Genomic DNA, 14,621 nt, shown 5'->3' on the forward strand with positions numbered 1-14,621 from the left:
AGAGTCAGTTTCGTCATTGCAAAAAGTCCGGTGTTAAATATGAAACACCGAGCTGGTGTTAAATTTTCGGTCCTCATTAATGGTGTTAGATCAACACCTCCGGGTATCAATTCAAAATATAAAATTGTTTTTTGAATAGTTTCTTAGTTACTGTTTTTCTTGTTGATTTTGAACTTCAACAGGACGATGAGGAATTTTCCGATAAAGTACTTCATTTTTGAAAAAAAAAAAAAAAGGTGTGAACATATTTACACCACAGTAACACCAGTTGGTGTGGTCTCCTATTGAAGCTGGGCGGGTGTTATACCATTGACATTAACACCAGCAATATCAATCAACACCATGCGGTGTCGTTGTTGAATTAACACCAGCGCTGTGTCAAAAATATCACCAGCTGCAGTGTCAAATTAACTCCATGAAGTAGGTGAACACTTTTCAACGCCATCACAACATACTTTCTACACTTGTGGTTGTGGTCCTCTATTGACACTTGATGGTGTTAGATTTAACACTCGTGGCGTTAAATCTAACACCGATGTTTTTGCAGTGATCCCATCATTAGCCCATCATTTTTCTCAAGTGCCAGTCTCTGTTCACACAGTATAGCCTGGCTGGCTGCCAAGGGTTGTTCATTATTCAGAAAATGAAATAAAGTTCTTTATCCCTGAAGTTTGTTATTCCGAAACACACAAACTCCATATACCTGTAGATGTTAGTTAATCCTAAAATGAGAAAGGGCGAAAATATTATTGTGGCGTAATTCCGAATGTTTGTAAACCCGAAAATGAATTAAGTTTCGCTAATCCCAAAATAAAAAGAAAGTGCGTACTTAACGAACCTTTGAAATTATGAATCGTATTTCGTTTTCAGGTTAACGATTCTTTATTATAGGAACCTTAGGAATAACGAACCTTTAGAACTTACGAGCCTTTGAATAACGTATCTTCGGAACATGTGATAGTATAGTAACCCATGATAAGGAAAATTGGTGTGCCGTAGCAAATAATGTTTGGTGATGATGTTATTGTCTCAAAATTATCCCATCAGTTTGCCCATCAGAAATAATTATAATCTTTCTTCTCTAATATACAGCAACTATCATGTACAAATAAAAACGTTAGTATTGCCAATAACAACTGCAGAATAAATGAATGCGAGCAGATCCATCAATTTATGCAAGTCCCACGCGTCGATCGTAATATATAGTCATGCCGTAGGAGTCTTTTTCACGCTTATACACCCGACAAGCTTTTTCTCAGCCGAGAAAAAAAAAATCACTGTTTGGTTACATTTTTTCCCCTTCAGAATATGCCAAAACCTAGTATTGACTATGTACCAGATCGTGTGATTTACAGCTTAGACGGATCGCATAGTTTTGGTTGTGACCTAACATCAGGTTTCTAAGATTTTTTTTTTTGTAAGATAATGACGAGAAACCTCTTATAAAATATGAAAGAGCATGTAATTCCAAGAGGGATTCAACCTTTATTAGATGAAAATTGGTTTTGAAATGACTGAGATATCCAAAACAGAGCAATCCTAATATAAGGTGGGACCCACCTTTTATTAGGATCGCTTTGTCTTTTGATGTCTCAGCCATTCCAAAACCGATTTTCATGTAATGAATTTTGAATCCCTCTTAGAATGGTATGCTCTAGTCGTATTATTTGATAAGTAGTTTTGGGATGTCTCGGCCATTCCAAAACCGATTTTAATGTTATGAATTTTGAGTCCCTCTTAGAATGGTATGCTCTTTACTATTTCATATGTAGTTTCTTGCTATGTCTCGCAGAGAGTTAAAAGCCCAATCCTCATCTCCACCAATACTGTGCCATCCCTTTGCCAAAGTTCTTTACTGTGGAACAGAGGACACACCCTCCCTAATTATACACTCCGTCAGTCACTTTGCTCAATCGGGCGACGCCAACGCTCAGCAAAGTCTCACTCCCAGCTGTTCGTCTTCCGGAAAGGTTCGTTCATCCGAAAACGAAATTAGGTTCGTAATTGACGAACATTATTTTTTATTTTCGGACTAACGAACATTGGGATTGACGAATCTCTGCAATAACGAAACTTGGGATTGACGTATCTCCGGAATAACGAACCTTACTTTGTTTATCGGAATTACGAACCTTCGGAATTACGTATACCTACATGATAACGCCACAAAACAGTGCAAAATGTTTGGGTTAACAAAATAAAAAGCAAGGTACATGTATGAGGATTTGTGTGTTTCAGAACAACGAACCCTTGGAATAACGAATCTTATCTAATTTTTGGATTATGCCAAACATTCGAAATAACGAACGTCGCCCCATACTTAGTATATCTTGTGTTTTTATATAGTGTTACCATGATAATAGGCCTATATATTGTCATTGTAATTTTTTAAGATTATTTCATTTTTATGTGTCTTTTTTTAACTTTTTGTCACCGTAATGTTGTATTTGAATTAAATACTTTATCGAACCTGCCAATTTCTCATGAATACTATCTTAATGTTTTATCAAATGATTTTAACTTTTATGTTTTTCTTTACTTTTCGGGGCAACATATATCATTATTTCAATGTCTGCCGGGCCACTGGAAAAAAAATTATGATTTTGGTAGCCGAATTATTGTATCTGGCTACAAAAAAAAAAATTGTGTGGAGCCTTGACATTATATAGGCTCATTGTAAGCCCATTCCTTGCACTGTGCAGTTTACTTCATTATGACATAAATAATACAGTGTGTAGTTACATTTCACATACACAAAGGATCAACATTCATGCTACAGTTACCTGATGTAACAGAAAGATTGCATATTTATCTTTTTTATATCAAATACTGGGTTTTATCCTTTTGTACACTCGAAAAAATGAAATGGTAAATCAATATTTTAGATGTTGCTACTCCCCAAACCTTTTGTAAAATGTTAACTTTAACACCAAAAATATTGAACTACCGTTTCAGAAATGATAGATAACACATTTTAAGTGTTAACTTTAACATTTACGAAAAGTTGGAGGAGTGGCAACATGTTGATTTAGACCATTTCATTCTTTAAAGCGCATCGCACGTATCTAATGTGTGTACAATCAGTCACTTCACTTGTCAGAGATATCCTACCAAGTAATATGTTACTTTTGTTGCTGACATTTGTTTTCTGGGAGAATACAGTACATTATCCGATAAACTTGAAATCAAAACATATAGAATGTTATTGATGAGTTAAGCCTTGCTCCTATGATGCCAATGCCGATATGCTGCATTTAAAAATATCAGTGTCATGAGTGCATTTTTATCTTAATTGGCTTGAGACTTTACACCATGCAGCATGCATGGATCTATAGGTTGTGGTCAGTCCTGATTATGTCTTTTGCATCTCTCGTCTTGTCAAATCTTTAAGATTTTTGTAAACATGAGATGTATCAAGGGGACTGTCAGACATTTAGCATACAAAGAACAAAGATATTGTCCAAATTGTGGTTGAATGGGCTATATATTTTGAATTGCATTAAAATGTAAAATCTTTTGTCAACTTTTCAAGAAATGAAAACACTGTCATTGCCTTTTATGTTGATTTCTCCAAAAACTGTTACGATGTTTTGTTTAGAATATATGTGTATAGTTTTTGTTGCTACTCTGCGTCATTTTGTCGAAAAAAGGGTTATTCTAACAAGAAAATAAAATGTTCATGTTTCACACATTAATGATGCGCAGACTTGCGTGAACACTGCGTTCTGTTTGCGTCCATTCCCACGTCCACGCCCTGAGAAGGCATGTGAAGGCCGCCTATCGCAGAGTCCAGTGGCGTATCGCCCGCCCCTCCCCCACCCCCGAAAAAAAAAAAAAAAATCCTGCTTCCGGCCGATCCCCCTCCCTTTCTCCTCCTCCTCCTCCCTCCCTCCCCCACCCCCCCTGGAAAATACAGCACAAACTGAACGAGGACTAGATCGACTGCTTGTAAGTTCAAGGCCGATAAATGGGGGAAATTATAGGACAAAAAAATAACAATAACGATGATCTATTTGATGAAATTGCCAACGCAGATATAAAGAAAATTGATTAGGGGAATCCTAAAATCGAGTGAAAATATTCACTCTTGAAGGAGTGATCGAATAACAAAAAAGAGCAAATTTAGGGTAAAATTGGAGTGAATTTTGAGTAAAAATGTTCATTTTCACTCATTTTGGAGTGACCTCAGGGATCACTCGAAGATTTGTGAGTGATCTCTGAGGTCACTCTGAAATGAGTGAAAATGAACATTTTCAATCAAAATTCACTCCAATTTCACTCTAAATTCACTTTTTTTTGTTATTCACTCCTTTAAGAGTGAATATTTTCACTCGATTTTTTTTTTTAGAGAGTACACCAGTTGAAAGTCGGTCTGAAAAGAAAGAGTAAAATATGACAGGGACAACAGGAGAAATTTGGTATAAGTCAGATTAAAAGAATAGTTATGAAATAAAGATCTGCTGATTTCTGCAAAACAATTAACAGTTGACATAAATATGTAAATTCGCGAGCTGATGTTGTCATCACCTCACTATTTTCAATTTATCGTGTACGAAAAAAAAAGGGAGAAAAAATGACAAAAAAAATCTGCGATAAAAGTGTAAAAGAGGCAGTATTCTTATGGTTGAATAACTTAAGAGTAATGACCAGTCAGATGTATCAGAATGTGAGACTGGTACATAATTGCTCTTGAACAAAAACTAGAAATTTTAAGATCATATATGTGCCAAAATAAATGTAAAGCCAGTTGTGATGAGGGGATGGCACCATCAATTCACTAATGCATATTCATATTGTTGTGCTTAAGAGCTTTTTTGTGAAAATTAGCCAATCTTCACAATGTCATAACTTCCTCAATTTAATTGGTCCGCTGAGGAAATTGTGTTCTTTATTTTCAGACTATCTTTCACTTGGCCTGCTGTTATTGAGACTGGATGGAAAACGCCACAATAAACCATCCAGCTCAACCTGCTACTCCTTTTGTCATTAGAGGGCGTTGATATCCTGGGTCTGGCTGGAAGCCAGACGCGACGTTGTTATGATCAAAGCTAGAGCGTGGGCTTCTTTCTATGGTCTTTGGTTATGATATCTCCGCCTACGTACCTGGTGAGTTGTCAAACTATCACTAGTATAAGTAAACACGGCACAAGGAGACGTAAGAAGTGCAAGGGAACAAGTAAAAGATTGTTGAGGTCTATCAGCTTTCTTCAGCGAGATATTGCATCATTGACAAATTTCCTTTCAATACATGTACCGAGCAAAATTGTCTTATGATTCGGACACGTTTGATAGTGCCTGAACACTAGTTCTAAGGTGATTTATTCCTGAGCGGTCTGCAGTCGGTCAACTGTCGCGAAGCGAATATCGAGCTCAGTCCCACTGAACCACTGACTGTCCACTGTCATCGGTCAGCTGCGCCTACTAATGATGAGCACCTTCTACACAGCTAACGGAATGAAGAAGGTACTAGTATTTGGGAGATTTGCCAAATCGCAGGATCTGAAGAAAACATCAGTGCCGACCTTGTCGGCGATATTTAGCCGCTCCGTGCATTATGGTAAGTCCAGTAATTACCTTTCTATTGTCCAATAGTATTGAGTTTCTTATTAAACGGACAGTGGCCGCATCCGCGCATGGCCATGGCTGGGACGTTCTAACTTTTTACTTCTGACGAGGTGACGGACATGGCCTCACAGGAATGTCTGACCACGGAGGTGTCCTTGACCCGACAGTATTCTCACAACGTGTCATATTCTCCTGCACCATCGTGATGCCATGTTTCCTTGTCATGCCATCTCAGCAGTGTCAACCTCTCTCATTATTGTACTACACTCCTCCCCCCCCCCCTCTCTCTCTCCCTTTCTCTCCCTTCATGTTTATTATATAATATGGAGGTCTAGTCCCATAATTAAACAGATATACTATTGCCAATTTCTCAGTGTCTAGAATTTGTGTGATATCCAATGCAATGCTTAAAAATATATGAAAGAAAAGGCATTGCAGTTAGTTTCTTTAGGGGTCATTTGCACTGTGGTCTGTAGTGCTGCTACAGCAAAATAAAATATGAGGTACCAAATAGGGCCTCCTTGTTTCCAATTGCCAACCCTTTGGGTACCCCAGTGACAGGCCCATTGAACAATTTTATAGCCATAAAATATGCCTCTTTGTTATGTCCAAAATTTACCATTTATTTTTTTTTCTTTCAAATATGATGTATGTTTTTTTTTTTTAATCACATGACCTGAGATATACAAGACTTATAACAAGTGTTTGTGTTTTTTGTTTGTTTTGCTTAGTTCCTCAACAAACAAAAGGGGGGTTCCTGAAATACTCGAGAAAGGGGACACTTGTAAGGTTCAATGATTGTATTTTTTCAATTCCTCCCCCCCCCCATATTTTGTATGAGCTGCACTTCATTATTTATGTATTCAGCATAGTTAAAATAGTCAAAAGCATGTTGCACATTATATAATGATAAGTAGGGTCAGTAGCATCTCGATCCCTCCTCCATAGCATTGTTCAAGCTGGAGGTGTAAATTATCACATATATCAGGCTCTGTTATTAAGGCTGTCTCTTTTTTTTTTCTTTTTTTTTGAGTGCATATAGTTCCAGGATAGCAGAGTTTTGTTTGCACTGTGTAGGCCTACAAGATGGGCACTAGACGAGCACAGATTACAATAAATATGCCAATGGTGGACTGTACTCACAAGGAAGTGGAAGGAGAGAAAGCTATTGCACATTATATTAAATAATGTACTTTACAAGCTTGTATATGCCCGGATGAAGCACTATTATATAACAATAATATATTAATTTATAAAGTTCAAAACCTATAGACATATGTGTATATATATATTCTTCTGAGCTGCAAAAGCTTCTGATGTACTTGATGATCATAGCTAAATGAAAAGATGTATCATTATGTAAATGTTATGTACTACCATCAATGGTAGTCATATAGCGATAAAGTTAATTGTGTTATCATGAGTACTATTGGCTAGAGATAGCCAGGTAGATGATGATAGAGTTCCACCTTGAAAGATTTGCAGCACTCTGCAGGAACACATTACCCAAGAGAGACATGAAAATCCAGTCCTCTTACAGATACTCTCATGTAATGTTTTCACTGAAATTTTGCCATGGCACATCCTTTGGTGGCATGTCTTTATTGTGCCAAATAAATCATGCCTTAACTCTGTTGATATCTTGGGCAACCTGCTTGGCCATTAGAATGGATTTTTTTATTTTATTTATTTCTTGCCCACTTGTGGCAACTTTTATACAAGTGATCTTTGTCATGCTGTGCTTTGGGGCTTAAAGGGAATAAAACCCAAATGTAAATGTGTAGATCAAGTGAATGATGAAAATTAAATATGGGTGGAATTTGAGGAAAATAGGACAATCTGTTCAAAAGTTATGATATCTAAAGTTTCCGTACCACGTACTGCAATTGCTGGATAAGAAGAAGGCAATAATATGCATTGTCACAGCAGGACAACAGTAAAGAGAAAATGAAGAGTTTGTTCGCAAAAACCGATAAGTCTATTGCCAAATGGAGATATTTGCGATTAAAGGGAAGAGAATAATAAGAAAATTTTTGCTTCTTTTGACCATAACTTCAAAAATGTACCTTTATATGTAGTGACCAATATATCATTTATTTAAAAGGTATTATTTTGTACTTTATGACAGAGACCGTACTTCAAAATCTTAAAAAATGGACTCATCGGTTTTTGCGAACAAACTCTTCAAATATTCACAGAATTCCACAAAGTTTCATAGTTTATGGAAAATGCACATCCCTTCTACTTGTTACTGACATGTACATATATTTCATATGCCTGCCTTCTGAAAGAGGTACTGTACATATGATGCCATTGAAGTGCTTTTTCATTTTGCTAGAAAAATGAAAAATCTCTTTATAACGTCCATGTAATCTCTTTACCCAGTGATGGCAACACTGACATTTTCAAAAAATTCGTAAGTTCAGAATGGATTGTCTGATTTTCATCTTACTTCAATGATGTATTCTGCTTATCTTTCTGCATTCACTCAATCCACATATCGTATTTGGGTTTCATTCTCCTTTCATCCATCATACAAAAACCAGGCATGCCACGTTTGTTGTATATTCGTGAGTTGGAAAATTTTGAGATTTTGTGATTACTATGGATTATTCATAAGCTCATTCAGCTTGAGACTTGTAAAGTCTGGAAAATACTGTAAATTGTTGCTTTTTTACGCTCTTTCAATCTTTCAGGTTCTAGTGTGTATGTGTGTGTCACACACAAACACACTGCTATAACTTCTGACCATTTGAGCATTGGGAATTTAGGGTTTCTGGGACGAACACTGAACTAGGGCTTTCTATTGCTCAGTCGGTAGAGCAACGGGCTAGCATCCGGAGGTCTCGGGTTCGAATCCAGATGGAATCCCATTTTCTTTGCTCAATTTTCCACTCTTTCAATCTTCTTAATCAAATTGCGTTTTGCAGTCTAGCCTTGTTTAGGTATCGTTACTTGAGTTGTTGCTGAGTTGAATGTTCAGTCCCTGAATGCCTTCTGAAAGTGATGTAGTTTGCTAAACCGATGGCATGCTTGTTTTCTTGGTTCTTTGGGGAAAAACTGAAAAATTACAGATGTTGCCCAGAAGCAAGAATTGGCAAATGGAGTCACCATGCCCCCATGTGACTTTACACCCAAAGAATACGAGGTAAGACCACTACATTAGGGACTTTGCTGAGATAATTTGATGATTAAACTTGTTTCCAGGGCCTGCATGTGTCATGAAATGATGTGTGATTAAATGAAGTGATTCGCTGTTACCATGGCTACGCACGAGGCAACCAATCAGATCACAAATCAGCAATAATGGCATGTGATACATATTCATAAAACATGCCTCGGAGATTACTCGATGCATTAAGTTGATAAAACTAGGTATATGATACATGCATTATAATGATTCTGTAGGGAAAGATTTTGACCATGGTGTCGTAACGTCAAAGGAAAATGTTTAGCATCACAAATTTTAGCATATTTTGAAAACAGTTGAAAGTATTGTCATGAAAATGGATATTAGCAGTTGGTGATTGTTTGAAGAATTGTGGGCTATGGGGTCAAAGGTGAAAATGCTCAAATCCCTGAATACATGCTCTCTTAAACAATTTAGCCATCCAAGGAAGGTAAACACTCAACACATTTGTGACAAGCATGTCATTTTAATTATTCTTTTGCCAATTATGTGAAGCTGTCATCTCACATTGTCAAGACATACTCTAGACTTATTGGGAGAACCATGCATTATGGCGGAGGCATACCAGTCACATATTAAGCGACATTTCTATTTTCACATGATACAGTGCACGTACAATGTGAGCACCCCACATCGCACTTGCATGCAAGAGCAGAACTGGAGATGGTTCATGTACTGTTCTGGCTTTATGGTGCTTCCAGGCAGTCAGATCATAGAGCTACCACAGATCTGTTGTAGCTCAGTGATGAAATATTGAGATGGAAAGATTTAGATGGGGATTTTTTTTTTCATTGGTGTCTGCTTTCCGTTTCAGATTGAGGTGTATTCATTTTCAATTTTTGTGATAACCTTGAAGACAAAGTTGAAAAAAATTATGTGCATATTGTGTCACTTTCTGTGGACTTATCAAAAATCATTTTTGTGTTGTTTGTAGTGTATTTATTTTGTGTATTGTAGCGTGTATAATCTGCATGTATCCTGTCATTCTCCTTCTTGGTTGGTGTTCTTTGTACAGTAATTTTTTTATGCCTCCGCCACGAAGTGTAGCCGGAGGCATTATGTTTTCGGGTTGTCCGTCCTTCAGTCCTTCCGTCCGTAATCAATTTTGTGGACAGCATAACTTAAAAACCATTTGAGATATCCTAATGAAACTAGGCAGGTATATGTATGAGGAAGTGAAGTTGTGCCTATCCACTTTTGGGTCCCGATGCTCAAGGTCAAAAAAGGTTAAATGCTCAAAATTTCACTATTTCCCCCATATCTATGCAATGCCTGAAGGTACTTTCGTGAAACTTAGTGCGTACATGTACATATTACCCAATTAAGATTCTCTAGTGAGAGTTTCGGATCATGAGGTCAAAGTTCAAAGGTCAAAGGTCAAGTGAAAATTTTAAAATTTCATTTTTTCTCCATATCTCCGATATGGTTCCAGGTTTCTTCATGGAACATAGTACATATGCATGTACTGACTGGTAGTGATTATCTAGGGAATTTTGGGGTCATGAAGTCAAAGATAAGGGGGTCAAAGGTCAAGGTCATTTCATTAAATTTCACTTTTTAGCTCACCTGAGCCAAAGGCTCAAGTGAGCTATTGCGATCGCCCTTCGTCCGGCGTCCGTCGTGCGTCGTGCGTCGTGCGTCGTGCGTCGTCCGTCGTCCGTCGTCCGTCGTCCGTCGTCCGTCGTCCGTCGTCCGTCGTCCGTCGTGCGTCGTGCGTAAACTTTTTACATTTTCATCTTCTTCTTGAAAACCCCAAGACCGATTTTCATCAAACTTGGCAGGTAGCATCCCTAGGGGGTTAGGAACTCAATTTGTTAAAATGGGCACCATGCCCCACCCAGGGGGCCCCCAGGGGGGCCCAAACCCCCCAAAATTAAGGAATCTGTAAAAATCTTCTTCTCTAGAACCAGAAGTGATAGAGCTAAGTTAATACTATGAGTTAGTACATTGATGACTGTAGTTTCAAGTTTGTTCATGGCAGAATCAGGGGTGCCCCCCTTGGGACCCAGGGGAGGGGGGTGGGGAAGGGTTCTAATGGGGCCTAAATTGTACATTTTCATCGTCTTCTTGAGAACCCCATGACCCATTTTCACCAAACTTGGCAGGTAGCATCCCTAGGGGGTTAGGAAATCAATTTGTGAAAATGGGCACCATGCCCCACCCAGGGGGCCCCCAGGGGGCCCCAACCCCCCAAAATTAAGGAATATCCGCAAAAATCTTCTTCTCTAGAACCAGAAGTGATAGAGCTAAGTTAATACTATGAGTTAGTACATTGATGACTGTAGTTTCAAGTTTGTTCATGGCAGAATCAGGGGTGCCCCCCTTGGGACCCAGGGGAGGGAGGGGGTGAGGAGGGGTCCTAATGGGGCCTAAATTGTACATTTTTATCTTCTTCTTGAGAACCCCATGACCTATTTTCACCAAACTTGGCAGGTAGCATCCCTAGGGGGTTAGGATCTCAATTTGTTAAAATGGGCACCATGCCCCACCCAGGGGGCCCCCAGGGGTCCCAAATCCCCCAAATGAAGGAATCTTTATAAATCTTCTCTAGAATCAGAAGTTATATATAGAGCTGAGATAATACTATGAGTGAGTACATTAATGACTGTAGTTTCAAGTTTGTTCATAGGAGATCCAGGGGTGCCCCTCTTGGGTAGGGGGGGGGGGGGGTGGTGGTTGGAAGGGTCCAAATGGGGGCCTGAATTGTACATTTTCATCTTCTTCCTGAAAACCTCATGATGGATTTTTGTCAAACTTGGCAGGTAGCATCCCTAGGGGGTCAGGATCTCAATTTATCAAAATGGGCACCATGCCCCACCCAGAGGGCCCCAGGGGGCCCCAATCCCCCCAAATTAAGGAATCTTAAAAAAATTGGGCCCTTATTGTACATTTTCATCTTCTACTTGAGAATGCCTGGTCAAATTTTGGTAGAGCTGTGAATAATTTAGATTAGTGACTGCGTGAAAGGTGAACTTGCGATACTCAGGTGAGCGCTAGACCCGCGGGTCTCTTGTTCCCTCATGTTAATGCAATGCCTGCAAGACTTTTCTTGAACCTTGGTGTATATGTGACCCTGCACCTCAAAACAAACAAAAAGTCGCTGGACATGAATTTTTAGTTAAGACCATATTCTGAAAGAGCAGACTATAAGCTTTAAAATGATGTATAACTCAAATCAAATGGACTCTCCTAACATATCTAACTTGGAAAGAAAGCACAAACTTAGGAAAAGTGTGAACTGAGAAAAGAGGCTCTGAAGTACAGAGTCTATTCAAGCGCTTAATCTTTACCAAACCGTGCTGGCTGTGCGATGAATGGGACAAAAAACAGGAAGTAAACCACCAGAGTAACAACAATGAAGGAATTATCAGATTAAACTGAAATCAACACATTCTGTCCATAATTAATGCCAACTTTCAAAGCAGTAGCACTATCCTTTCAAAAGTTATTAGAGTGGAAAGTGAAGAGTGTGGACAAGGTTTTTCAGAAATGAAAAAGGGATTCTAAAGACACACCTAATCACACTATTCTACAAAAAAAATGTTCAAGATAGACTGCTAAAAAAACACACTTTCCTGCCCGTTTTATGATACCAAATGTTAGCATAATGTAAAAGAAGACCCACTCTTTCAGAAAATATGAAAAAGTCAAGTTCGGCTAGGTTGACCCATTTCACTTATTTTCAGTCCTCACGCAAAATCAGTGAGTGCGACTTTATGTTCGTTTTGAGGTGCACGGTCACATAATATGTATTACCCAATAGAGATTCTCTGGGAAGTTTTTGGTCAAGGTCAAAGACCAAAATCACAGGTCAAGTGAAAGTGCTAAATTTCTCTTCTTCCTCCATATCTCGGCAGTGGCTGAAGGTATCATCAAAATTCTAACAATTTACTATTTAATACAGAAATTACACTTTTCTCTATATCTTGAAATTGCCCAGTGCATAGATGTATAAAAGAGTTAAAAGTCAAGTAAAAGCCCTCAAATCCCCAAATACATGCTCTCTAGAAAATGTAGCCATTCATCCAATTAAATGTAGTTCAAGGAAAGTGAACACTCAACACATTATAACATGTCATTTTGATATATTTTGCCAATTAGATGAAACTGTCATCAACAATTGTCAAGACATACTATAGACCTATTAGGAGAATCACACATTATGGCGAAGGCATACCAGTCGCCATAGCAACATTTCTATAAGTTTTTCATAAAAAGCAAACAAACAAACAACTCTGAAAACCACTCTCATGAGCAGGGCATCGGCTTTGAGGATGCCAAGGAGGTGAGGGCTAACTACCTGAACCCAGCGCTGGCCACCTACTACAAGAAGCCCCTCATGGTCCACCAGGGGCACATGCAGTGGTTGTGGGATGTGGACGGCAAGCGGTACCTGGACCTATTTGGTGGCATTGTGACTGTCAGTGTCGGACACTGCCACCCGTAAGCTTGCACCTTGAATATTAATGCAATAACATACAGTGAGTGCTTTGTGCTATCCTGTATCCCATTTTGCGTGCATGCAGTTTATACTACTCAAATTCTTTTATTGCCCTCCCCACCCCCCCCCCCCCCCCCCGAAAAAAAAAAACCTCATAGAGGAAAAGATATGGTTGAAATTAAGCAGAATGAATAAGAAGATTGCAGAAAATTACCCTGCATCCCCCCCAAAAAAAAAAAAAAAAAAACAAAACAAAACAAAAAAACCAGGAGAAGATACATGTAGGGTTGAGATTAAGCAGAATGAGTATCAAGAAAATGAACCAAGGCAGAAAAACAAAGAGAGAGGCACAGTATTGGTATTGGTATTGGTATTGGTATTGGTGTTGGTATTGGTATTGGTATTGGTATTGGTATTGGTATTGATATTGGTATTGGTATTGGTATTGGTATTGGTATTGGTAGTGTTATTGTTATTATCATTACTATTATTGGTCTCATCATTGTTTAATACCATCATCTGCATAAATACAGTTATCAATTTTTTTTTTCTCATTGAATATCATCCTTGTTGGTCATTTTTGTTATTATTGCTGATGCTGCTACTTTCTTGCTATAATTCAATTATCACTGAAGAAAAAGAAATAGGCAGCAGAAACAACTAGGGTATAAGCACTGCATTCCTGATAAAAAGGAGGGAAGTTGGAACAAAACAGAAAAATTAAAATGTGTCTGTTGTATAAAACAGTGCAAAACTTAAGTTTCAATGGTCAACTTATTGTACATAGGAATTGAATGGGCTATTTCGTATACGCAAATACCAGTGATACATATCCTGTGTCACAGAGCATAGCCATGGATATTGAGAGGATGTGATCTCAGCAAAGCATTGTTCTGCTTGGTATTATCGAGTTATATTGGCCAAGTGATAAGGGCATGATAACAGGGCAGCGTGCTGTTGCGTTGTTGTGCAGTTCATCATAAAATCAGGACATAGTAGATCCTCTACCGTCCATGGCCCACTCTTGCTCCACTTTGGCAAAAAAGGGTCTATTTTAGAAGGTCAAGAGGCATTTATCATGACATTACAATTTCATGAAACCATCCAAAATGTGTTCAGAGAGGATGGTTCTCTCAGAGAATTCCAGCTCAGATATTTTCTGTCATGGACCCATTTGTGGATCAAACTCTGTAATGTAAATGCCAAATGTTTGTGTGAGAAAATTTGCCCAAAACTATACAATAAATAGTACTTGATTGTAATTTTATATGTGCTTGAAGGTAGATTTACAGAGTGGTTCATTTTGTGGTCATCTTCACAGAAAATTCATGCAGTTGACCTCAATGTGATGTATTCTTTATGTTTTCGCAAAGGAAACCAAAGCTCAAATATAAACATGGATTGAGTGAAAGCAGCAATAGTAGT

General features: G+C 38.3%; 1 protein-coding gene across 1 annotated transcript in view; it reads left to right on the plus strand.

Annotated features, from left to right (window-relative positions):
• The first annotated feature begins 5,427 nt into the window (after window positions 1-5,427).
• Window positions 5,428-14,621, plus strand: part of LOC139728279 (alanine--glyoxylate aminotransferase 2, mitochondrial-like) — a 47,823-nt gene continuing 38,629 nt past the window's right edge. The window contains exons 1-3 of the mRNA XM_071639236.1: window positions 5,428-5,557; window positions 8,640-8,713; window positions 13,014-13,198. Coding sequence (XP_071495337.1) covers window positions 5,428-5,557; window positions 8,640-8,713; window positions 13,014-13,198 — 389 coding nt within the window. The remainder of the gene's footprint in view (window positions 5,558-8,639; window positions 8,714-13,013; window positions 13,199-14,621) is intronic.

The sequence above is a fragment of the Diadema antillarum genome, unplaced genomic scaffold (genome assembly GCF_040938485.1).
Source record: "Diadema antillarum isolate AM-2024a unplaced genomic scaffold, OU_Dant_1.0 seq00000170_RagTag, whole genome shotgun sequence".
Classification (NCBI taxonomy): domain Eukaryota; kingdom Metazoa; phylum Echinodermata; class Echinoidea; order Diadematoida; family Diadematidae; genus Diadema; species Diadema antillarum.